This window comes from Eublepharis macularius, chromosome 11, assembly GCF_028583425.1.
Source record: "Eublepharis macularius isolate TG4126 chromosome 11, MPM_Emac_v1.0, whole genome shotgun sequence".
In the NCBI taxonomy this organism is placed as follows: Eukaryota; Metazoa; Chordata; class Lepidosauria; order Squamata; family Eublepharidae; genus Eublepharis; species Eublepharis macularius.
In genome coordinates this window covers 26,029,265-26,055,269 of record NC_072800.1, presented here as the reverse complement: position 1 = coordinate 26,055,269, position 26,005 = coordinate 26,029,265, and the positions used below count along the sequence as shown (strand labels likewise).

Genomic DNA, 26,005 nt, shown 5'->3' with positions numbered 1-26,005 from the left:
TTAGTTTAAAAAGACAGAGCCAGTGGAGGTCGCTCCTCAGAGGGTTTCTTAATTTCACCTTTGCCTCCCTGAAGGCTCTGCCAATTTCACTACCCTCTGCAGAGAGGTGAAATTGACAGAACCTTTGGCTCTGTCTTTTTAAACTATGCTTCCAAATAACATTTCGTCTCCCTACACTTGAGCATCCCTGTATAAGATGTCTCGTGTAGAGTTGCTTGCAAGTCAAGATTCACAGCTTTGGATCCAGCCAGCTTTTTCACTCAGTCTTATCCAGTTCTCCTGCCCTCCCACATGGCTTTTTACACTCAAGTCCCATGATCCTCAGCACAGCCTATTTTTAGTGTTCAAAGAGGACGCTTTCCTTTTTCATCAGGAGAAAAGCTGGTTGGATTCAACCCAATAGTTTTAGGGGCACCAATGAAACAATATACAGTTTGAGATGTGCACCTGAATAAGGAAACCTCCCTCCCCCCAGCTCACTGCTCACTGCTCATGGGGAACTGGCTGAATGCTGGCCATCATTTTTAATTTAGAAGAATGTTTGCTTTTTGGGGGTGGGGTCATGCAACATTGCAACAGCCTAACTGTAAGCAGCCTAATAAATTTTAAATTAAGTTTTTATCAGATAATAGAATAAATTTTAAAAGTTTTTTAAAGTACCAAGTATTAATCAGTCACTAGAATCATAGAATCATAGAATCACAGGGTTGGAATAGACCTCTAGGGTCATCTAATCCACCCCCCTGCAAAAGGCAGGAAATTCCAAAATAAACCCCCCCCCCCCACACACACACAAAGTGACCTCTGCTTCATGCCGAGAAGATGGCAAAACTCCATTAGGATCCCTAACCAAACTGGCCTGGGGAAAATTGCTACTCAAACCCAAGGTTGCAATTGGCCTTACCCTGGTCATGTAAGAACAGGCCATGAGAACTAAGCACTGATGTAACTCTTCCTGCCATCCCCCTCATGATCTACCTAGGCTCACAGAATAAGCATTGCTGTCAGATGGCCATCTAGCCTCTGCTTAAAAACCTCCAAAGAAGGAGAGCCACAAACTAGCCACAAATATGGAAGCTGAACAAAGGTTTACTCCTGAGTAAGCAACAGATAGATCTGCATGTTTCTCCGTATGCCTCCATAAATAAAAGGGCTAGAGAACAGCAGACATTTCCGAGTAGCAGCTTTTAGCAGCCCTGAACTGTCATCCCTACGCACTCCTATCTCTCACTCCAGCCCTGGCTGACTTTTGTCAGGAGTAGAAGCTGCAAACCAAGCCCCCAAACCCCGCCCTCCACCACCCTTCATTTAACTGCCCCGCTGCAGATTTTTCTGGGCTGCATGAAAAAGGGCAAAACATTTGTTCCACTTAGCCGTGATGATAGCCACTTATCAGCAGTGGCCATTGCTGCCACACTCTACCTTTTCTCTATTTCAGCAAAAATGGCAAAGTGAAGGCAGGAAGCAGTGCCCTCACTCAGGGCCAAGCTAGACGTGACGAATTACACTTGAATGGCAAGTGAACAGACTCTCGTGTATTCCTCCCTGTTCACTCGCGCTCCACTCGATCACGTGAATGAGTGGAGTGCAAGTTAACAGGGAGGAATACACATGAGTCTGTTCACTTGCCATTCAAGTGTAATTCGTCACTTCTAGCTTGGCCCTCAGTTTTGGTTTCAGATGTTGATACAAAGCCCAGTCTGATTGACTACATATTATCATTAAAAAGCTGTGGGTGCGGGGGACTAATGTCAGCAGTAATGGACAATATATATATATAAAACACACAAGAATGAGGAAGCGTTTCTGCAGGGTTGCCAGCCTCCCAATGGGGGCAGGAACCCCCCCCCACACCTAGCTGCTGCCTCCTAACTCTGCTCACGTGATTGCCAGGGGAAAGTGTGGGGAGGCTAGCCGGATTCTTTAAGAATTGGCCAAAACATAGTGAATGTTTTGGGCCAATTCCTTAAGAGTTGTCCCTGCTCTGTCCTTTCCAGTTTAAACAGGTAAGGGGTCTGGCAACTCTGGGTTTCTGTGATTCCCCTGCATCACCTATACAAAGCCAAAATGTTTGGCTCTGACCTTTCATCTCATCCGTAAATTGACTACTTGTACCCTGACCTGGATGGTCCAGGCTAGCCCAATCTCATTAGACTTCAGAAGCTAAGCAAAGTTGACCCCAGTTAGTACTTGGATAGGAGACCACCAAGAAAGTCCAGTTTTGCTAATGCAGAGGTAGGCACTGGAAAACCACCTCTGTTCCTCTCTTGCCTTGAAAACCCTTTGGGGGGGGGGTCACCATAAGTTGGCTGTGACTTGATGGCACTTACACACACCTCTCGCAAGAATGCAAGCAAGCAAATGAGTTAAAATGGTCATTAAAACCAGGGCACGCAGAGTAGCTGCAGAAGTGAATCCGAAGTACCATTTTTAGAAATACTCTGGTAATCTCTGTGGTTGCAGCGGTTTCTTTTGTGTAAACGCAGGTAGATTGAGTCTGTCCGTCCTCTGAAACAAACATTACAAAAAGCCTGATGAGTCAACGCTCACTAAGGAGCCTGGATCATCCTATAAATAGTTTCTTAAATCTGGCAGCCTCAACTCTTAGAAAGCAGAAAGAGAGTTACACAAACAAAACACAATTCCTAGAAAAGAAAACACATAGATCTATGAAAGATTCAGATAATGCCCAAAGAAATCTTTATTTGAACAGAACAAGATGTGTAGCCATCTTAGTCTGTCTGAAGTAGTAGAAAAGAGCAAGAGTCCAGTAGTACCTATAAGACTAATAAAATTGGTGGTAGGGTATGAGATTTCATGAGTCCCAGCTCACTTCTTCCGTAAACTGTAATTCACGAAAGCTCATACCCTACCACAAATTCTGTTAATCTCATAGGTGCTACTGGACTCTTGCTCTTTATTTGAACGATGTACTTCCAACACTGCCATACAAAAGGGGAGGAGGTGGACACATCCATGGATATAGGAATAGATAAATTACCCAAGATTTTATTTTTTTTGTCATTAGTACACTGCAGTTTTCCCGAGTGGGGACCTAAGGAGCCTACATTGTTCTATTAAGAACCAAAGGAACATAAGAGGAATCCCATAACCTATTAATTTATTTTCTGGCCTTCCAACAAGGAGCTCAGGACAATATACACAGTTTGTCCCTTCTCCATTTTATCCTCACAACCACCCTGAGAGGAACTTCAGGCTGAGGGCCAAACTACACATTTGGGTTTTTAACAAGATGGATCTGGGTTTCCTGGACCCAACTCAGGTTTCCCACAGCCACAAAACAACTACGAGGAATGGCTTTTTAAAAATAAAGGAAATCAAGAGCCAGTTTGGTGTAGTGGTTAAGAGCGGTGGGACTCTAATCTGGAGAACTGGGTTTGATTCCCCACTCCTCTGCTTGAAGCCAGCTGGGTGACCTTGGGCTAGTCACAGCTCTCTGGAGTTCTCTCAGCCCCACCCACCTCACAGGGTGTTTTGTTGTGGGGATAATAATGACATACTTTGTAAACCGCTCTGAGTGGGCATTAAGTTATCCTGAAGGGCAGTCTATAAATCGAATGTTATTATTATTATTGTTATTATTATCCCAAATGGGCTCGGAATGCTGCTGTTGGGGCAAGGCCTCCTGCCTTCCCCCTCAGTTGTTTTTCTGTGCCAAAACAGCACCGGGGAGGGGGGGGGAGATTTCCCTGGTTGTGCTGCTCCATGTGGAGTATTATGTAGTTCTAAAAGCCATTTCTCACAGCTGCTATGTGGCTGCAAAGAATCTGGACCCAACGTGTTAAAAACTTGAATGTGTACTTTTAGCCCTGTGAGTGAGGGTCACTCTACACGTTACTTCTTTTATGAGTTTTTCACGGAGCTAACCCGCTTTCCCCACAGACACATGTCAGCTCAGGGGATTGGCTTCTATAAAAAAAGGAGAATGCAAATAGGTCCAGAAAGCTGTGGCTGGAGAGGGAGAACTCCTGTCTTTCCCCCAAGCTCCTGCCTTCCTTCCCTGTGCAAAACCAGTGATAGTTCAGAGAGTTTTCCTCTTTCTGCTGCCGCATGTGCACACAACACTTGTGTGTGGAACAGCAGAAATGCCTCCTGGGCTCATTCCCTGGGCCTTTTACCCCCACCAGCTAGGTAAGTGGCGGGAGGGGGCAAAGGCTGGGAGTGGGGAATCCCCCCCTCACTGGCAGACTGACGGGTCTAGTATGTGAACATGTTCCAAATAAGCTATTTTGTTGTTAGCATATGCAGCCTAATATTATAATGTAAAAATCCAAAAGCATACCCCACTTGAATGCCACTTGGCACTGTCTATAACCCCAATATCACTGTCCAGTTTTATATGTGGTTGGAGCAGATCCACTTTGGAAGACCTGGGTATGCTAGAATTACTCAAATTCTTGTTCGGTCTAACAATAAGAAAGGATGTAGGAAGATCTGAAGCTGAAGGCATTTTAAAAAACGTTATTTATTAAACTATCCATGCCCCTCTGGGCTCAAAGCAGCTTACAGTTAATAATGGAAAAATTACAGATTAAAACCAGATAAAATAAAGCCCCAGATATCTCCTTCCTTCAAGATGCCTGCTGTTCATACCTCATCCGAAACCCTGGCAAACAAACAAGTCTTGCAGGGCCATATGTAAGCATGCATGTTTGTGACCCAGATAGAAGAAAATTTAGGAGATAATTATAACCTTTTGAAACATCAAAGGAAGTTACAGCAATAGTTCTGCCTATCCGTTTGAACAGGGAACTTTCCCCTCCCCATTGTTCCACCCATTTCTGAGATTTTTTCCCCCTTATTCGCTTACCCAATTGTAGAGTTCAGAAATCCAGTAGTTTCTGAAAACTGGGGCCAATCAAGCTCATTGGCCAAGGCGGCAGGAAGGTCAGAATACGTTTTCTGCAAAGGAGAACAAATCAGGGTGGTTTTGCTTTTACATACAGAACATTAGTAATTAGTCTGATTGCTATTATCAGCTTGCATGAAAAGAATGAAAAGAAGAGTTCAAGCTGTTTGAATACAGTTAATAACCTTAATCAAAGTGAATACAGTGAATTATCAGTAATTACAGATAAGGCAGTTATTTTAATGTAAAATGTAGGTGTTATTTGAAAAAAAACACACATCATAAACCTCTTCAGGTTTTCTTCCCAGAGGACCAGTATGTACTGAGCAAGACATGGCTGTTTTGGGCTTAGAGCCATTCTATGGCCTCCAGCAGCATCTTTTTACTCTAGTTCCACCAGGAGAAACCAGCTGTGTGGCTGGAAGAGAAGTTCCAGATTAATTTTTAACAGTCAGGATATGCTTCTCCAGGAAAGTTGGTGGTTTCTGCTATTCTTAAATCAAGGGTCAGTCCCCAACCTTGTTGATCTTGTAAGCACTTTGAGACCAGTTCATGGGCACCACCATAAAATGACATCCGTGCTGCATTGAGGCCAATCACAAAATACTGGAAGTTTCCTGTTGCTCTGAGACTGAGGGCCAAGCTACAAGTGATGAATGACACTTGAACGGCAAGTGAACGGACTCACGTGTATTCCACCCTGTTCACTTGTGCTCCACTTGTGCTCCACTTGATCACTTGCTGTTCAAGTGTCATTCGTCACTTGTAGCTTGGCCCTAAGGAAAGCTGGGACTTCCTCTATGCTTTGAGGAAGAAGCAAGTGGGCACCAGGACACTCAGTGGTAACTACTAAGAGCTAAACTGCAAGAGACGAATTACATGAGGATGCTCATATGAAGGGAGTCGCAATATTCACTGGGAAGCTGAGTTTTAAAAGACAAATTGGAAGGCTTTTCTCCTCTCTATAGAGCCCCAAAGATTGCTCCTCAGAGGGTTTGTTTATTTCCTCTTCACCTCCTGAAGGCTTTGCCAGTTTCACCTCCCCTTCTAGGAGGTGAAGAGGAAATAAACAAATCCTCTGAGGAAGGATCTTTGCTGCTCTGTAGAGAGGGGAAATTGACAGAGCCTTCTGATCTGTCTTTTAAAACTCGGCTTCCCTGCTAAGATTTGTGACTCCCTTCACATGAGCGTCCTCGTGTAATTTGTCTCTTGTAGTTTAGCTCTAAATGACATTCTTTAAACGATTCTTTTAGGTTTCCTGGTTATCTTTGAGATGTTGTGAAATAAACTTCATACGTTAGGTCTGCTGAATAGAACTCGTGTGTTAATAATTTGCCTATTCTAGGGCTGAGACTCGCCATTTAAAGCAGACTTCGGAGCTAAGCACCAACGTTCTGTGGACATGAGTTGTTGCATAAATACAGGCTAGAACTTTAGTACATGGGCAGGAAAGACTTCTAGCTCTGACATCCTAGCACACATGAAGCTGTAAGCTCAGGAACTGTTCATTGTGGAAACACAGCCCTGCTTTGTTCTCCAGAGCTTTGCATGTAAAACATTTGTGCCCAGAGAAACTGTTCATGGGAAAGTTTAATCATAACCATCATCCAAGAGTTATAAAAGAAATGCTGACATAATCTCAGACTCTCAGCTGAATGTATCAGTTTCCAGTTGCACGGCCATCTCCATCATCATCATGAATATTGTTACCGTATTTATTAGGCAATTATCATTGCCTCTGATTCATTATGTTCATCACCTGCTCTGTCGTCAGCATAATTCCTATAATCCTTCCTCATAAAACATTAACAAAGAAAAACAACAGTTTATCTTGAATGTTTTAATCCGTTGGCTTTCCAAAGAAAAAACAAAAACTGCAGACAATGCCAGTGGCCATTCACATGCTGTCCAAAACGGTGTGATTATTAATACTGAATATTTGCTGGAAAGTTGCTATTTTCCCCCTTCCACTTTCTCTTTGGAGAGTTTCAATACGCAGCACGTATATCCAATTTCTTTCAAAAAGGAAAAGGCTGACACTTTTTATATCTATCGCATTGTGATGGATACAACCAAAGCTGATCTACTTGACCTGCTCTTGAAACCAGTCATAAAGAGTTATATTAGGGGCCTTTATCAATGTCTTTTTTTGAACACTGCCTGTCAATCTGGAGGATTTTCAGGTGAAAAGGAGGTAAAAAAATACAGGAGGTAAATAAATAAAGTCTGTTCATATTAAGAGTAATTCAGTAGTGGAATTGGCTGCCGAGGGATGTGGAGGGTTCCCATCCTCATTGGCAGTCTTCAAGGAGCGGCTGGATGAACACTTGTTGGGAATTCTTTAGGCTGTTCCTGCATTGAGCAGGAGGTTGGACTAGATGGTCTGTAAGACCTCTTTCAACTCTATGATTCTATGCTCATAGCAGTGTAATCCTATGCAGAGTTACTCCAGGCTAAGTTTATCAAAATCAATGGACTTAGATTGGAGTAATTCTGCATAAGATTGCACTGTAAGAATCAAACAAACAAAACAAAACAAACAAACAAACCCTCAGGGCTAGCTTTCAAATATGACAATTTCAGCATCTGCCAAAAGACTCTGGAGATATACTTGAAGGAATTTTAAAGTTCTCAAACAACTCCTCCTGTATTGAATTGCTTGCATATTTACCTTCAAGTATACCCATTTTTAAATGCTACTTGGTATAGATTTTAAGGTGTAAATATATTATTGATAGTTAAGATCAGGGGTCATTTCGTAGAAAAAGAGCTGGAGGAACTCATTAGCATAACTCATTAGCATAAATGATTTGCATATGCCATGCCCCTTGACATCACCAGAAGTGTGTCATTAGCGTAACTGATTTGCATATGCCACACACCCTGACATCACCTATCCTGGCTGTTTTGGACCCAATCCCAGCCATTCAGGGCCGAAATTGGGCCCAAAATGGCAAAAAGGGGCTGAAAATGGCCGAAAAACAGGCTCAAAATGGTCAGGATCAGGCCACTGCTGAGTGGGAGAATGATTCACCACCCGTCAGAGGCCTGATCCAGGCCATTTCGGCCCCAATCCAGGATGAAACGGGCCCCAAATGGCCGAGAGTCGGGTGGGTGGGGCCACCTAACATGTGACCTCTTTGAGGAACTGCCGGAACTGTGTTCCTGTACGTACCCCCTCGAGAGGAGCCCTGGTTAAGAATATTGTTTTGAACTTCAGCAATAATACTTTTAAAAAATTAGAAGCAGAGCAGCTTAGTGTATGAATAAGGGCTTATGAGCTAATAAAGTTACATGGAGCCAGTTTACTTTAATGAAGAAAATAAGAGTCCTTTTTATTCCAGAACTCCACTCAGGATTGGAAAGAGGAGTGAATCTAGTTTAATCCAGCTAAGCTAGCATGCTGGTGGATGCAGGTGGCAAGTTCTGCATCATTCATAGTGGCAAAATGGAGGGTATTTGTACAAGAGAGGGAGAAGGAACTTCTCTGAGAGTCGCAATCTACAGAGCAAAGGGATAGCAGCAGCAGAGTGGAAAGGTTAGGCTGCATGTCCTGACCTCTACCTCTGTAGTATGTCCCCCTCTGTAACCTGAGACAAGGGAGAGTATAAATGTCCTCCACTTCTTACAATCTCAAGGTAAAATTGTGATGAACTTTAGGTTTGTGCAGCATATTCACATATACAAAATGCAATAGTTGGCTTTGGAAAGACAGTTGTGATTGACTCTATCATTAGTCAGTATTATCTCTGGTTAGGGTTACCAGATCTGGCTTGGGAGATTCCTGGAGATTTGGGGGTGGTGTGTGTGGAGGGCAAATGTTGGAGATAGGAAGAACTCAACGGGGATATGATGCCATACAGTCCACCCTTTGAAGCTGCCATTTCCTCCAGAGAAACTGATCTCTGCAGTTTGGAGAGGCATTGCAGTTCCAGGAGAACGAGTTCAGGTCCTACCCGATGGTTGGCAGCCCTATCTCCGACCTTCAAACAATCGATTTCATAAAACTTTCATTAACCATCCCCCACAAATTTGTATCCTGTCCATAGTTCAAGACAGGAGATATGAGTTTGGATCTTGCCTGAAATTTCCCAACTTCCTCCACCTGCTACATCCCAAAATGCTGTTCCTGGAGGATGGGGAAACCCCAGGAAAAGCTGGGAGAAGAAATTTGTGGAGGCAATAAGTGAAAATCATGTCCATCCTCCCTTGCACAGGTGGAAATTTTAGGTGGGATTCAACGTACAGGCTGGGAGTGCTAAAAGATGCACAAAGGCCTGCTTTCCCTGGGCAAGCACTGGCTGCTCTGGTTCTCCTGCGATCATTTGATGTCAGTGTTTTCTGATGCACTTTTACCATAAAAAGTCTGCCAAGAAAACGTCATGATGTGACGTCCCCCCATGGGTCAGTAATGACTCAGTGCTTGCACAGGGGACTACCTTTACCTTTATTACCAGGCTATTTGTTTATTTATTATTTGATTTCTAGCCCATCCTCCCAGCAAGTGAACTCAGGGCAGGTTACCACCATAAGTAAAAATACAAGGAATAAAACAGTAAAGCAGTAAAATCAGAGATCTCAAAAGGACGTAAGTTTCAATAAATCAGCAAATACAAATTCCAGCATCCCAAGATGGACCCACCTTTCTGTTCCCTACCCACCAAACATAAGAAAATGTAACAAAGAGGGGAGGTGCAAGCTGGTGTCATTCTATAGCATTGCAAGTGTGGGGGCAGATGACTGTATAGCCCCCCGGCTAGCAGGAGACCGGCAAGAGGCTTATTTGATGGGCTTAATACTGGCCTCATCCATATGCCTGGCGGAACATCTCTGTCTTGCAGGCCCGCCGAAAGGATATAAGATCTTGGTGGGTCTGAGTATCTTCCAACAGAGAGTTCCACCAGGTTGGAGCCAAGACTGAAAATGCCCTAGCCCTGGTTACTTCTGATTAAAGAGGAACTTTGTATTCGGTATCTATTTTCATTTAGTGCCCTTTGTAATAGAAAAGAAGGAAACTTATCAGATATCCAGCTGGTACAAAAAGCAACTAAAATGGCATACCGGTGAAATCTGCGATGCTGTTAACCATTCAGGAGGTATGTGGAAGTGAGCCCCAGCTGAGTCTCCCAACAGGACAACCCCCATGGGCTCTGTACCTACAGAAGGCATTGCACAAATAATTTTAAAACTCTCATGAGCTGTCTGCAAAGTTATGAGACACAAGACCCAACCACATTAAGAAAATCCATACAACTGCTCTGGTGCAGTGGGTAATCAAAATAATGAATTGGCCATTTTTGCTCATTTTCAAGCCCCAAACAAGATTTTCAACACCATTTGCACTATAAATAACCCAGATAAATAGAGGCATCATCAGTTTTACAAAAAGTGCACGCTAAATGAGACTGATTTCTTCTTTTAAAACTCAAATTGGTAATTTAATACAGACTGTGCTAGAAGCACTATAGATTTTATTATCTGCAGTACATTCAACAACATTTAAATCAGAGTATTGAGTGCATTGCTCTCTGTTTAGTTTATGAGGGCATAATTGCAAGCTTCTCAAACAGGCTGCCTCAGTAGGACAATTCAGTTTTTAAAAAGGGATGTTGCTTGATCGAGCCTTATAATACAGGTATTGTCAGACAGCTTTGAAAAAAAAATTGTGTGTTACTATCTGCTAGAATGGTTTTCTTATGATATATTGCTAGATTAACATACACACACCCCAAATCAAGATGAGGAATGAGACCAGCTCTTAAAATCCTTTCTCAATCTAGGCAGGAGTTTTCTGCACATGACTTATTCCAGATTTTCTTAGCAGTCGATCCACTGGCACTGGATTTGCATTGAGCACAAGGGTTTTGCACATCTCCGCCCCCCCCCCCCGCTTTGCTTTTTTCCAGTTGCCACATTGGTTTATTTTCTTACAGATATGTCTTTTTTAAAAACGGATTTTTGAGAGAGGGTAATGTCATTCCCCCTTCTTTTTAATTTCCTTTTGTTGTTATGTATGTGCCGTATTGCCTAGACCACCAGAAGAGGGGCTAGGCATGAGAATCGCCATATTGTTCCTGTGAAAAAAGCCTCCCCCCCTTCAAATGTTTGCCCCAATATTTGGACACTTGAGGCTGCAAACGTCTAAAAAGTTTTCTTGTCATCAAATGGCAAGCAAATGGAGAAGATTGCCTTTTGGTTCTTCCATAAATCAGTTGAGAAATATATCTTGCTGTTTTAAAAATCTGACCATTTCAGAGAAAACATTTATAAATTAAACGCACTACAAAGATTCTCTCAGTTCTATTTTTAAAACAAAAAGCATTACCATTACAGAATTTTTGCTCATATGGGATGCCATCTTTTTGATCAACACCCTGAGGTAACAGAAGAGAAAGTAGTTTAGACACACGCACGCACACACACAGATGGGAGGGGGCAAGTGGCGTGTACCAATATGCCTCACCCCAAACTGCTCATGAGGAGCATTCTCCTCATGAGTAGGCAAGCAGCCTTGACTAGGCCAGTGCACACTTGGGGGCCTCCAGCTGAGGATGGCATGATGCCACCTGCCTGCATGGGGCTTGAAGCAGGCAGACCCAGTTGGGGAGGTGTGACTGTGGCATGTGGCTGGCGGATGAAGCCCGGCTGGCAGCCAGCCCAACACAAAATGTGGTGGTGGGGGGAGCATGGCCTCTATTGAGGTGAGCTTGGAGGAAGGTACAAGAGGGGGAAGGTAGAAACTCACTCAAGTTGCATGGATTTGTGGCCCCCTTGCAATAACTTGGTGGCCTCCCCAGGGGTCCCCAGCCCATAGGTTGGGAACCACTGCACTAGACAAAAAGCATTTTCATATTTTTAGTTAGTTTATATACTGTTTTTTAATGACAAGTCCTGGAGGTGATTTATAACATAGTAAAATACAATGAAATCAATAAAAGGCCACTTGGTGGAGGCAACTCCAGCTGGGGTTTTCCAGGCAAGAGACTAACAGAGGTGGCTTCCCACTGCCTGCCTCTGCGACCCTGGTCTTCTTTGGAGATCTCCCATCCAATCACTAACCAAGGCTGGCGCTGCTGAACTTCTGAGATCTGTAACCACTAACAAAAAGGCTCCTCCGGGAACCACAAAGCTACCAACTGTCAGGGGGAACCCCAGCGGAGATATAACAAAATTAATTACACATTCGCCAGGCACTCATACATATATAACTTATTTTTTAAAATTTGGGGGGAAAATTCTATTTTGTTAATTTCTAGAAAGTGCAAGGTGCTTAATGTGCTCTATACATATAATAAATATAATAAATATCAATACAAATATGAAGTTCTATCAAATATCCTTCCTATCAATAAATAAGCTTCTATCCTCTTATAATTCAGAATATATACAAAATAATTATTTCACAACAGGCATAATATCCAAACATCCAACTGGTGAGGAAATATTACAGAAGAATCCACAAGGTAAGTAGTGCAATCATAATGTGATTGCAAAAATAAATGAATAAATGAATAAATAAAAAATGTAATTCCTCAGTCTTTTCTTCTTTTTCTAGATGGTGCTTCTTCAGAGAAGTGCTATTCTGCAATATAAAAATCTTGAAGTTGTCAGAATGCTGCTGAAGAGAGCCTAACGGGTTTTGCCAGCATCTTATTTCCCATTTTGTAATGAACTTTGTCAAAGGCTTATAATTAACATGACATCCAAACTCTGAGGCAGTCATTTTAACACATCACCAAGTTGATCCAATTCTGACAGTCTATCGCCGTGAAGCTTATTTATTGATAGGAAGGACATTGGATAGAACTTCATATTTGTATTGATATTTATTATATTTATTATATGTATAAAGCACTTTAAGCACCTTGCACTTTCTAGAAATTAACAAAATAGAATTTCTCCCCAAAATTTTTCAATAAGTTGTATATATGAATGCCTTATGAATGTGTAATTAATTTTGTTATACCTCCGGTGAGGTTCCCCCTGACAGTTGGGATCTTCTGAGATCTGACAAGATCGGGCTTGCCTGGGCTATCTAGCTCAGGATCAAAAAGCCACTTAGATACAATAAAAATTCAGCTTAAAACAGTAAAATCAATAACATAAAATATAAATTAATAAAATTCCACAGAACCAATAAAAAAAGGTTCCAATAGTGCCACCCCCTTGACACACTATAACTCTAAAGCCCCTCTTGAAAAGGCAGCTCTTCAGACCCACCCAAAAGGCTTTAAGGGAAGCAGCCGCTATAATCTTTGGCATGAAGGGGTTCCAGGGTTAGGGGGCAACAGCTGAAAAAGTCTTTCTCTGGGTTCCCACTAGCTGAAACTCTGCAAAGGCGAGTTAGTTTCTGGAGGAAGGCCCCCTGGGTCAACTTCTAGTCTTGGTCTGATGGATACGATGGGAGGTGGTCCTTCATGTACTCTGGGCCAAAGCCATTTAGGGTTTTAAAGTTCAAAAACCAAAACCTTGTACTAAGTGCAAAACCAGACTGGAAGCCACTGCAGATAGTGTAACACTGGTTAAATATGGTCCTTCCAGAGGCGGGTGGGGCTTAAGGACCCTTGTGGACTAATTTGGAACTAGTTGAAGTTTCCGACCATCTTCAAGGGCAGCCTCCGGTAGAGTGTGCTAGAGCAACTAAGTCTGGATGTAATAGCAAACCATGTGTGCCTGCGGTTCAGTCAGCTTCCTCCACAGCTGGTAAACTAGCTTAATACCTATTCCCTCTGTTTCTCCCTGAGGCTGCTCCCCAGGCCAACCGGCATCTCACCAGGTATATGGCCACACCCACTCAACTGGGCAGCTGTGCCAGCATATCCCAACCATTTCTTTCCCAGCCAGCTTGGAGGGGCAGGAGAAATGCCACCCCCTCCTCCTCGCTGTAACTCTATCTGGTACACGCACCAGCCACGGCAATAGCTTCTGCTCCCTGGCAAAGCCAGGCATCAGAGACACACACTCCTTTGAAAAGAGCCCTTGAAATAAAAACGCATAAAATGATTTCAAAACAAGGAGATAAGATAGGAGAGAGAAATGTCATGCTGTAACATTCAACAGCTCACCCATATGCCATTACAGTTAGAATCCTGCTGCGCATCCCAATTATCAGGGCTAAAAAAGAAAAAAAAAAGCGTCAGTAAGGAAATTAAAACAGCTTTGCAGAAACTAACAGGCATTTAGATTTGGTTTTCAAGTGAAAGGATATACCAGCATATCTGTGTTCTATATTTTTCAAGATAGATATAGGAATCAGATACTATAGTGCTCCGGTGCCTTGCCCGAGGTATTCTTATCTAAAGGACCAGAGAGAAACCTGAAACCTAAGGCTGAAAGATCCACCAGGTTTTATATACAAGACCAAGTAAGAGTGTTGTATTTAATCACAACTGGTATTAAATGAGTGTATAGACACCATGATACAGTTGTTTTGCAAATGGTATTAAATCTCAGAGGCACAACCGAGAACTATCTTGTATATTCCGACAATCATTTTTGGTTAAATGAGGAGACAAATACATGTGTACAAAAGGGATGCACACATACGAAGCTGCCAGTGCATTCTGCCAATGGGAATGGGACATCCAACACACGTAGGAACTCTGTACTCATGTAGCTATGGACTTGGGTGACTCTTCTCCTGTTACAGACACACATTGCAGAAATCAAGGGCTTCTCTTCTGGATTTCAGGAAGGCAAAGAATACCAACCATGGGTCAGTGCAGAGATGCGTTCTGTCCCTTTTCCAAGCAGGGCTAAGACGTGTGAGTAAATGAATCACACATTAACACGTACTGCTTTGAAATGAAGCCACTGCCCAGTTTTCAAATAGCTTTTAAAATAAACTATCTAGAAATGTACTAAACACTTAGAATATCACTTATTCTGGTGTAGGTCCAAAGGAAAATCTTCTTTGATTCCAGCTTTGCACAAGACGTCTATAGCGTTGTGTAATGGCCACGGTCCTCAATTGCAGTTAAGATTGGCAGTTGGGCTGATTGTCAATTCACATGACATAGATTGGGTTTGGGGTCATCCCCCTTTTTATAAGCCAGACATTAGTTGTGGGTTCTCCTCAGTTCTCATGTACAAGGTGCTCAGTTAGGATCAGAATCCTTGCAAGTTTGGAGTCAGGGCTTCAGACTTCCCCCTGCACTCTTTTCCTGACCTGAAATAGTTGGTGGGGGGAACTATTTGACCCAAAGGGGAACTCACACGCACCCTGGAATAACGGCACAGGGCTGAGCTTTAAGGCACTGATTAATTGCTATCTCTCCCTCCCCCATGACCCTTCCCAATGTAGTTTTGAACCCTACCACACAGTCTTATGTCCTGAAACATCTCCTAATAGAAGAATTTAGGACCAAGCATTAGATAAACCAAGGACTCATAGTATGAACAAAAGTATGATTACAGTCCCCAGTTGGATAGCTGATGGTGTGCCATAATACATTTATAGATTTGGACCCAAACAGTTTTTCCACAGGTGGAAAAGGGAGGACCACCAAAAAGGCTATGTGTCTGGGGTCAAGAAACATGACAAAAGCCATGTGGGACAGGGGCTGTAATAATGAGGAGAGTTGGCCAAGCATGAGTGTAAATGCTTGTAGGATCCATCCAACTGATATGGTTCCTTCTATGACTTCTTTGTGTGCCTGCTTGTGAGAACTACTGCACATGCCAACAGGAATGGAAGGCAATAATAGACACTAAAAAGTCAACTCCATTTTATATTTGTCACAGAGTTAGTTTCCATATTCTTTTAATTTTCTTTAGTTTGGTAAAATAGCCCATCTTTTAAAAATCATAGGATTTGTGATTGCACATGACACAAATAGCATTGATACAACTATTCAGTTTGACATCATCAGGTCCCAAGACCCCACCCAATTTTGGATTCTTAAAGGACCTACAAATCCTCCTCCTACCCCAGCTATTTCACCATAACATTTTTGGCTACAGGCCTGCAATGACTTTACCCTTACTGACAGAGAGGATACAGAAATAGTACGTAGAAAATCCTACTTTGGAAAAATAAAATGGTCAGATTTTGCAGCAACTGATACTGGTTGACACTGATGGATCATTCTCAACCCAAAGACCAAATACTGTTACAGAAAAGACAATAACACAAACATGAATGACAGGCACTATCACATGGGCAAACAGAAAGATCCAAGAGCAAACAAGATGAGAAAGGCAAGCCACCTATCAGATGTTTTGCTAGAAGGCCAGAACTGTGAACAAATATAATCACGAACGATGATTACTGGACTACCCCGAGTAATCCTGTAAAACATGAAGAAACACCTCAGGAATAAGGTAGGTGGATGAAGCATTTTTATCTGCAGTTGTCAGAACAGAGGAGCTCTTTGGCGCGTTGAAAAATGTAGAGATGTTTGAAAAAGAGAGAGACTGATGGTACAGACTTGCTAAACATATAAGAACATTTAGACACAAAATTGTTTCTCTCTTTTTTCAGAGCAATTGTTTCAGAAAACAGCATGGACTAAGATGAGAAACTGGGAAACAGGAAAGCAACATATTCATGTTATTCTATTACCAAAGGTCTGTTCAAATCCACCATACCGCACCCCCTAAATATATCTCATGGAATGTGTATATAAATCCCCAGTGCCTGTAAATCTCTGATCAGTATAAACTTTCAGGAATCCTTCCACCCCCAAGCTACTGGGATAAATGAAGTTGTACTGTAATATTGAAAACTTTCAGGATTTTATTCTCTCTGAATATAGAGTAAGTTCTTCTAAACAGAGAGATTGTTTTAACCAAAACAGATGAAATCATCCACATTACCGTCTTCCCGGATACACAGAGGCCGTTTTGTCGTCGCAGTCTCTGCCTCGCCAATGATATCCTCTCAAGGTCTAAACAGTAAGAGAAGTGCAGATAGAATAGAATGTTCATTGTTATTTTTCCCCCTGCTACTTTCAAACATCTAAAATAAGAATCTAACTCAAGGAGAAGAATAAAGGCTGGTATATCAACCATCTCCCTCCCAGCTGTCTTTAGAAAAATGACACATTGCTCATTTTAATGCAGAAGTAAGACATGCTGGCAATTTTAATATTTTTTTCAGATAGCTTTGCTTCACCTTTTATTAATAATTCAATAAACATGACACTCTCTGGCAGAGCAATTTGCTTCTCCGGGCAATGTAACTTCATGGCCAAATCTCCAGAAAAGATATAAAGGAATGATTATTTTTCCTGACTGTAAAGGAAACAGTATTTCAAAATAATAAACCGTCGTACTCTGGCTGTTCATAAGGGACAAAAATTCATAAATTGTGGAAGTGATTCTGGTAAGGATCTTCTTATCCAGAGCTCACATGGCTTTACTGTGGTGTACAGTGTAAGACTACGGAGACATGGGTTCAAATCCCTACACAGCCCTGAATTCACTGGTTGATAGGGTTGCCAAACTTGAGGTAGTGGCTGGAGATCTCCTGGAATTACAATGATTTCCAGGCCACAGAGATCAGTTCCCTTGGAGAAAATGGTGGCTTTCGAGGGTAGATTCCATGGCATTATATGCTGTTGAAGTCCCTTCCCTCCTCAAACCCATCTCCCTCCACGCTCCACTCACAAAATCTCTAGGAATTTCCCAACCTGGAGCTGGCAACCCTATGACCATGAGCCTGCCTGTCACTGTCTCTGAGCTCAACCAATTCACAGTGCTCTTGTGTGGAGAAAGTGGAGAAAGTGAAATCTTATAAGAGGTCCACAGAACCTTGGAGAAATGGGGGATAAAAACTTGGTCAATACTTACGGGGAAGGTACTAAATTTATCTCCATCAAAGTCTTTAAAAGGTAAGTCACTGTCTATAACACTGGGTGACAAAAAAACAGCACATAAGAAAAAATTTATACTTTTAAAAAAGTGTTATTAAGTTGAAAGTTCAGTTCATAGGATCAATATTTCCTCAGCTCTATATTTAAGTATATATGCTTTGGTAAGAGCAGGGCTTTCTTTCAGCTGGAATACGGTGGAACGGAGTTCTGGAACCTCTTGAAAATGGTCACATGGCCAGTGGCCCCCCCTCCTGATCTCCAGACAGAGGGCAGTTTAGATTGTCCTCAGTGCTGCCAAGTGGCGCGGAGGGCAATCTAAACTCCCCTCTGTCTGGAGATCAGGGGGCGGGGCCACCAGCCATGTGACCATTTTCAAGAGGTTCTGGAACTCCATTACCCCGCGTTCCAGCTGAAAGAAACCCCTGGCAATAATGTTGAGGAATTTGGCGGCTAATATCCCCATTTCTTGATAAGGGAAAGGTGCAAGGGACGCCTTTGATACAGAGGGAAAGTCATACCATTGGAGGATTATTATTTTAAAAGAAGACTCCAAGTAAAAGGGCCAAACAAAGAAACATGCATGACAAACAAAGAAATATCAATGCGTTCATCCTAGGCAGAGTAGGGACTCATGACGGACCCCACTTACTGATAAGCCACATGGTCCTGCAAACACTGTTCACTACAACAAAATAAGGAGATACTTTTAATAGCAAGCATCAAACCCACAATTTCAGGCACAAGCACTCTTGCGGTGAACCTGTGGCTCACCGGTTAAAGCAATTCTTGCAAAACTTGGTTGTATGAAGGGAATTCAGTTGTGATGATGTCCCACAGAAACCAATGCAACGAGTTAATCATGGCCGCTTCCCCCACTGGAAGTGATGTAGAAGCAGGATGGACTGGCATCCAGATGCCTCATCCCTGTACTGCTCACTGCTGTCTCCATCCTTCCCCCTTTGCCTTCCTTACATCAGTATAGAAACATCAACATGATGGCAATTAAGCTGTTGCCCCCATGGCCTGGCTACTCCCCTTTCCCAGTTGAGTTATGGTTTAAAGCTACACCCTTTTAAAAATCCCCTTTGCCTACCTTGCATCAGTATAGAAACATCAACATGATGGCAATTAAGCTGTTGCCCCCATGGCCTGGCTACTCCCCTTTCCCAGTTGAGTTATGGTTTAAAGCTACACCCTTTTAAAAATCCCCTTTGCCTACCTTGCATCAGTATAGAAACATCAACATGATGGCAATTAAGCTGTTGCCCCCATGGCCTGGCTACTCCCCTTTCCCAGTTGAGTTATGGTTTAAAGCTACACCCTTTTAAAAATCCATTTAAAAGGCTAAAAGGGGGGATGTGGATGGGCTAAGCATCACCCTCGGTGTATTGGCTGAGAGCAGAGTGTCTACGTGGATGCTTCATCCACAGCACACACAGACTCCAGCCCTGTTCATCCTTTGCAATGGATCAAAGGAGGTTTCCCTTGTACCACCTCAAAAGGGAAATCCCCAGGAAGCCCATGAGTCATTCTCACAGTGAACACAACATTGAGTGGAAGCTAGCTCTAAATCTGGGGACACGCTGTTCTCCCATGTGGAAACAGCCTATGACTAACTCATGACTTCTTGGTTGCATTCCATGGGATTTGTCACAATTAAGTTTTGCTGGTTAGAGACAAATATGTTTAGGTCCACAATCGTTAAAATCAATAGGACAGCTTCTGAAGAATCATGGTCAGGATCTAGCTATTTGTCCCCCTAATTGGACCGAGAAGCATCTACTGAAATCTCTGCTATTCACACTACAGGGCTTACAAGTGCTTAGCACTGTTTAGATCATGTATATACCCTTTAAAATGAACCAATTAACCAGCATAGGAAAGCACACAATTCATGGGATTATAAAAGCTGTGAGCTGAGCAATTAAATAACCTGGAATAAAGACCAAGAAGTGCAGCAGAACCTGAAAAGGATGCAACCCTTTTAATCACCTCTCATAAATTAATGCTACTTAAGCAGATGGCTGGAAATACTGAGGAAGTTTTTTGAACAAATGCAGCATGATAATATGTATGTACATGTGTGTGCGCATGCACATGTGCGCATGTATTTGCATAGGCTGGAATCTGGGAGACCCAGGTTCAATTTCCCACTCTGCCATGGAAGATTGCTGGGTGACCTTAGGCCAGTCATGCAGTCTCAGCCTAACCTACTTTACAGGGTTGTTGTGAGGATACAGTGTAGGAAAAGAGAACAATTTATGCTGCTTTGGGTTCCCATTGAGGAGGGATGAATAGACAGACTGACTCTTGATCATGCTGCATTGAGACAAATTTGGCTTCATTGTGATGGAAGGGTTGGGGAGAGTACGCTGACTTCCCCAGGCTTCCAGCTTTCTGCTGATCCACTCATACTTGGCTTAGACCACAGATAGCCTGGTTGAAACAGCTGCTCAGTGCTGCTTTAAGGTAAATGTGGGGGAGGAGTCCTGCCACCAGTCTATTCAAGGGTCCTGTGTGCCAAGGGCAGATGTACGTGTTCGTGAGTACATGTGTGGGTATGTTTGGGGGCAAGACTCTATGCTTATGCTGCCAGGCTGTGCAGTGACAAGTGGATCAGAGTCTACACTTCGGGCTGATTCACACGTTACAAAGTCCACGTGTCCCTTGTGGACTTTGGACAGACATGCTTCCGAAGCCTCCTGCTGAGAACTTTATTCCCAGGTGCACAGTGACTTTGTATCAGGACCACAGAGTACATCTAAAGGAGGCTTCAACTCCTTCCTGTGACTTGAAGCAGCCCTGGGGAGTCACTGTTTGCCCTCTAGGGAAACGTATATGCACTGATGGTCTGGAGATCTCCCAGAATGACAATTGATCTCTAGACAACAGAGATCTCCCCTGGACAAAATTGCAGCTTTGGAATTAGTCACAGATGCTGTAAGTTCCCTGGGATGGTTGTAAGTTAGGGAACTTACAGCGTCTGTGACTAATTGGCGACTTCACTGAGAGAGTATGCGAAACTGTTCCACAGGGATCTAACTACATGTGCCTGCTGAAGAAGTGATTCATTCACGAAACGGGCGAATACTACGTATGCTGGCAAATCCCGTCCTGTGGCTGATGAGGTGGCTGAATTTGCTGACTTGGCATTTGTGTCTGACCCAAAGTCCGTGTGGCATCCAAGCATCCACCATGTGGTCTCCTTAACATGTGAATCACCCTTCAACTTGGAACAACACCCTGACCAAGTCCAGCACAACCAATGGTACCAAATAGAGCCCAGTAGCAGAGGCCAATGAGAACTTCTGCTGGCCATAGAAGCTGCTGCCTCAGTTGCAAGTGTAAGGGAGGAATGGAGCTGGGCCTGCAACATCAGCCCCAGAAAATGAGCTGTGGGGGGAAATGGTAAACGGGAGAGACTTTAAAAAAGAGGGGGCTCTTTGCATCAGTGCAATGAGGGGAGACAAAGGAAATAAATGGCCCCAGGGTCCTACAACTCTGACTTTTCACCTTTGACCTTCAGGGCAGTGGCTTACAGAGTCAAGTAGGAGCTCTGTTTGCCTCTCTAGTGAATCAGCAGCACTCATGCTTGCTAATGAATTTATCACTATTAAATACTATAGACTACCTTTATTACACTGGCATGCCATGTACACATGAATTCACGGAGCTGCTTTACAGTAAGTCAGACAACTGGTCTATTAAGGTCTCTACTGTCTACTTTGACTGGCAGTGGCTCTCGGCACAGGTCTTTCACAACACCTACCGCCTGATCTTTTTAAGCGGAAATGTCAGGAATTGAACCTGGGACCATCTGCATGCCCAGCAGATGCTCTACCACCGAGCCATCGGCATGGATGCTACCCCTATGCTACCACTTCACTGAACAAAGTTTGAAGCCTTCCTGGAGCTGGCCTTCAGTACAGGTGGCTCTTCCTTTAACAGAAGAATCACAAGTTGGAGGAAGCTTTCTTGGGGGATGGTTGAATCCAGGCCATTAAGTACGGACTTCTTTGCAGGAGGGGACTATGTTTTGCCCCAGCTTCTTTCTCTGTGGCCCTTGCTCAGATCCCACGACATTCCAAAAATTTGCTGGGCGCTAAGTTTGTCGGAAAAATAAAACCCCAGCATGTGAGGTAAACCTTTTGCAGTTTTCCATGGTAAAGTGGTTAAATACAAGTCATACATACTTTTCTATTTTCTCACACAGATTCTTCAGAAAAGGAAGTGAACATATGCTTGATAATCCATGAATGTTTTTCTAGAAGTAGGAAACAAATTATCAGTTCATCTGGGTTCTATAACTGCTTCCCAACGCAAACACTGTAGTTAAATCACCTTGATGAATAGGTGGTATATAATAATGACTGAGCTTTATATTTCACAAAAAAAAGAATCTTCTCACAGACTTCAAAACACTGTTGAATTGTCATTAAAAGATTCTGAAAAGGGAAACAAATATTGTCTAGGGGAGAAACTGCTGCCGTTGAACTTTGTTATTAAAAATAAGGATTTAATAAATGGCACATTTCTCCTTCTGTATGGAAAGAATATATTTATTCTAATGCTCAGGGGAGATTCCTTACTCGGATACAGAATTCATGAATTTGTACTCTCAGAGTATTAGTTTTTTATGTATATCATGAATCTTTATCAGTGCCAGGCATTTGGACCTCTTTCCCCAATTTAATCCACGGTATGCCAGCATAATCTTCCGTCAATTATTTTAGTGTTAGATTGGCTCCAATTAATCTCCAGGCAACAGCTGTGGAATTTCTCTTATAAATATTATCTTCTATAACTGTACCTCAGCATTACTGGTGGGACAGCATTTACGAGAATAAGGAAGCTAGAGATGGGCACAAACAGCAATACAAACAAAAAAAGCCACAAACAGCCCAATCTGCTGTTCGCAAACAAGCTGTTCGTGAGGCCCCATTCTAAACGAACAGGTGGTTGTTGCAAGCCTCGTTCGTTGCTGTTAGTCAAGCCAGACACTCTGGCACCTGCAATCAATTCCCTTGGCAACTTAGGCAGGGATTGTCTGAACTCTGTCTGAACTCCTGCTGTTGCCTTGGAAACCCCAATCTAAGCCCAATTTAGCTTGATAGGCAGGTCTTCCTTTCAAATGTGGAGCTCCAAATTTGTTACAACAAGGGAGCAAATACCAGGGGGGAGGGGGGCTCCCAGCTCTGACTTTGCAGACAGTGGAGAGACAGTTGTTGTTTGCATTTTGATAGAGTGCATTGGAGCTTGAATTTTCTTTGTGTGTGGTGGGATAGGGATCTACCCCTTCATGTTCCAGGGCTGCTGCCAGGCTCTGGGGCCAAGCTATTATTTATTAGTGGTACCTTTCCTGCTGCCTGCTCAGGTAAGGTTTCTGGGAGTGGTACGGTAGGGATCTTGACTTGAATGATGGCTGGAGGAGAGCCTGCTGGCCCCCACGAACAGCCAACCATGAACATGTTCATGAACAGGGCCATGTTTGTGGTTGTTCGTGAGTCCCTGTTCGTGGATGGCAACGAACAATGAACATCATGTTTGTTTGTTTTTTCTGTTCGTGCCCACCTCTAAAGGAAGCACTGAAGAGCTGCAAAGATTACGCACCTTGCATTAGATTTCTCTGTAAAAAAAGTGAAGTATGTAAATTCTGTGACAGAAAGATCTACACAATCACTTGCTCAGGAGCTCTTCAGGTGATCAGAGTGAGATAGGCACAAAAAATAGAAAATGTCACCATTTACTATACATATCCTCTTTTTGCGGGGGATGATAGCACAACTATGGAAATTCAGTTGCCATAAATGCCTGAAATAGTAGGTAACACTACTATCAGCTGTCTTCAGATATCTCTTCCATGATACACTATAGAACTTTTTGATGTACAGTGACTAAAATACTGCAACATTTTCAAAGCAGTGCATTCATAGTTTTTCAAAAATAATTTGAAAACGAAAAATGTATTTTGAATTCATTTCCTTACCTGTGTAAAACTAACTCGAGGCCTGAATCTGAAAAGCCCTCTAGGCTACTATGGGTTTTAGGGATGATAAAATGGGAGGGAATGTTAATTTCCCAGGTTTTCAATTTCAGCCTAAGCCATGGCATTTTGTATTGTGAGAATCCTTCAGCGTTTACACAGTTCAGTTAGGAAGGCAAGCACTCTTACTTTCCTTATTGTCTTAGCCAGGCAGAAAAGTAAGCTGTGTGTGTGTGTGTGTGTGTGTGTGTGTGTGTGTGTGTGTGTGTGTGAGAGAGAGAGAGAGAGAGAGAGAGAGAGAGAGAGAGAGAGAGAGAGAGAGAGAAACTCAGAGAGTTACACAAAGAGAAAAAGAGAAACTCTTGGTTTAAATAAATAAAAACGCCTCTTCAACTCTCAGACATATTTATGTCTAACCTGATGCACAAAACATATTGAAAATAATTTCTCTCATTTCCTGGTTTCTAATTTTAAAACAGCTTCGCTCTGAAGTTGATTAAAATTTCACATTTTCATCCTGACAACTAGCAAAGCAACCAAAGCAACCGAACTGGTTAGATGACTAACACTGTAATTCTAAACAGCGTTATACCTTTTTGAGACCATTGAAGTCAGTGGGCATAGCAGGGTGTAACCCTGCTTAGGACTGTGTAAGGTGTGTTCTCTTATGACTAGTCTTTGGCTGATTCCGCACATGTTGGATAATGCACTTTCAATGCACTTTAGTTATTGTTTGGAAGTGGATTTTTGGTTTCAAGGTCGAAAAATTCAGTTCCAAATGATCTCTAAAGAGGATTGGAAGTGCATTATCCAACATGTGCAGAATCAATGTTTCTCCAAAAGCACAGTTCTTCTCTTTATGTGCAAATCCATCCATCCGTCCACCCCTCCCTCCCATGTGAATCTTATTATTCTTCCCAGGAGATTTGGCAAGCAAAGGAGATTTGCCCAAGCCAGCCCAAGAAGAAGTCAAGTCAGCCTGCTTTCTCTGGTCCAAGTCCAACACTCTCTCCTGTACTGGCCTGGTGGTGATAGCATCTTCTGTGTGGTTTAAAGAAATGAGGAGACGAGTGAGAATACTTGAGCTCCATCTTAACTTGCAAGGCAAAATGTTTGTCATGAGAAAAGATGATGCCACCTCAGAAAGTGTTGCAGAAGAGGAGCAGGGGTTGTGTGGTTTAAATCGGCAATACACAGCAAAGCCAAACAGCACTCTCCCCGCAAACTATTGAAAGCAACAACCCCAGTCCCTGACAGAAGTTGTATTCAGTTATTACAATTCTGGGCTCCTGCCACACACAACAGGAGAGCATGAGAGCACACAGTTTTTTAAATACACGCAGTCATCATTTTGTGTGACCAGCACAATGTGTGTTTCTTCTACCTTTGGTACATGTGAATGCGTTTCCTCAAAAATTCGAGTTTCCAATAGCTTGTACCTATGCTGGCAAATACACACATTGCCCTATTCACATAAAATGGCTACCCTGAGTTTTGAGCGAATCAGGTGTAACCTTGGGAAAGCTCAAGAACGCCTTATCAGTCCATACGCAGGAAGCTAGCACTACAATTGCACATTAAGTATGAAACATCACTGCAAAGCAGGTCCACAAAAGGATAGACAGCATAGCAAATGTTGGAATGCAACAGGGTACCAGTAATATTGTCTGGATTCTCTGTCAGAGCAAACAAATGATGCCTACTCAGGGCTTTTTTTCAGCAGGAACGTGGTGGAACGGAGTTCCGGAACCTCTTGAAAATGGTCACATGGCTGGTGGCCCCGCCCCCTGATCTCCAGACAGAGGGAAGTTTCGCATTGCCAGAGGGCAATCAAAACTCCCCTCTGTCTGGAGATCAGGGGGCGGGGCCACCAGCCATGTGACCATTTTCTCCAAGGACAACCCACTGAGTTCCACCACCTCTTTTCCCAGAAAAAAAGCCCTGTGCCTACTCAAATTAACTCCAGACCTTCTAGGTAACTCTAGCGCTCTGGACCCTTTCCAGTCAGGATTCAGACCAGGGCATGGGACAGAAACAGCACTAGTAGCGTTATTGGATGATTGTCTGAATATAGACAAAGGCCATGCCTCCCTATTGCTCCTCCTGGATCTATCTGCAGCCTTTGACATAGTAGACCATGCCATTCTGTTGAGGCATTTAGAAACAGAAGTGGGCCTTGGAGGATGTGCCCTGGACTGGTTTAAATCATTTCTCATGGCACGGACTCAAAGGGTGGCCGTTGGAGATCAGCTATCTCCAGAATGAGAACTATTTTGCGGGGTTCTGCAGGGTGCAATCTTACCTCCCATGTTATTCAACCTCTATGTAAAGCCTTTA

The 26,005-nt window shown here is 43.0% G+C and overlaps 1 protein-coding gene across 1 annotated transcript in view; it reads right to left on the bottom strand.

Moving 5' to 3' along the window:
• The window catches only part of AOAH (acyloxyacyl hydrolase), a 119,670-nt gene that overhangs the window by 47,475 nt on the left and 46,190 nt on the right, over positions 1–26,005 (bottom strand). Inside the window, exons 6-13 of the mRNA XM_054990917.1 lie at positions 21,879–21,949; positions 17,663–17,723; positions 16,688–16,758; positions 13,936–13,984; positions 11,196–11,244; positions 9,932–10,026; positions 4,832–4,923; positions 2,426–2,508 (exon numbers count right to left, since the gene is read on the bottom strand). Coding sequence (XP_054846892.1) covers positions 2,426–2,508; positions 4,832–4,923; positions 9,932–10,026; positions 11,196–11,244; positions 13,936–13,984; positions 16,688–16,758; positions 17,663–17,723; positions 21,879–21,949 — 571 coding nt within the window. The remainder of the gene's footprint in view (positions 1–2,425; positions 2,509–4,831; positions 4,924–9,931; positions 10,027–11,195; positions 11,245–13,935; positions 13,985–16,687; positions 16,759–17,662; positions 17,724–21,878; positions 21,950–26,005) is intronic.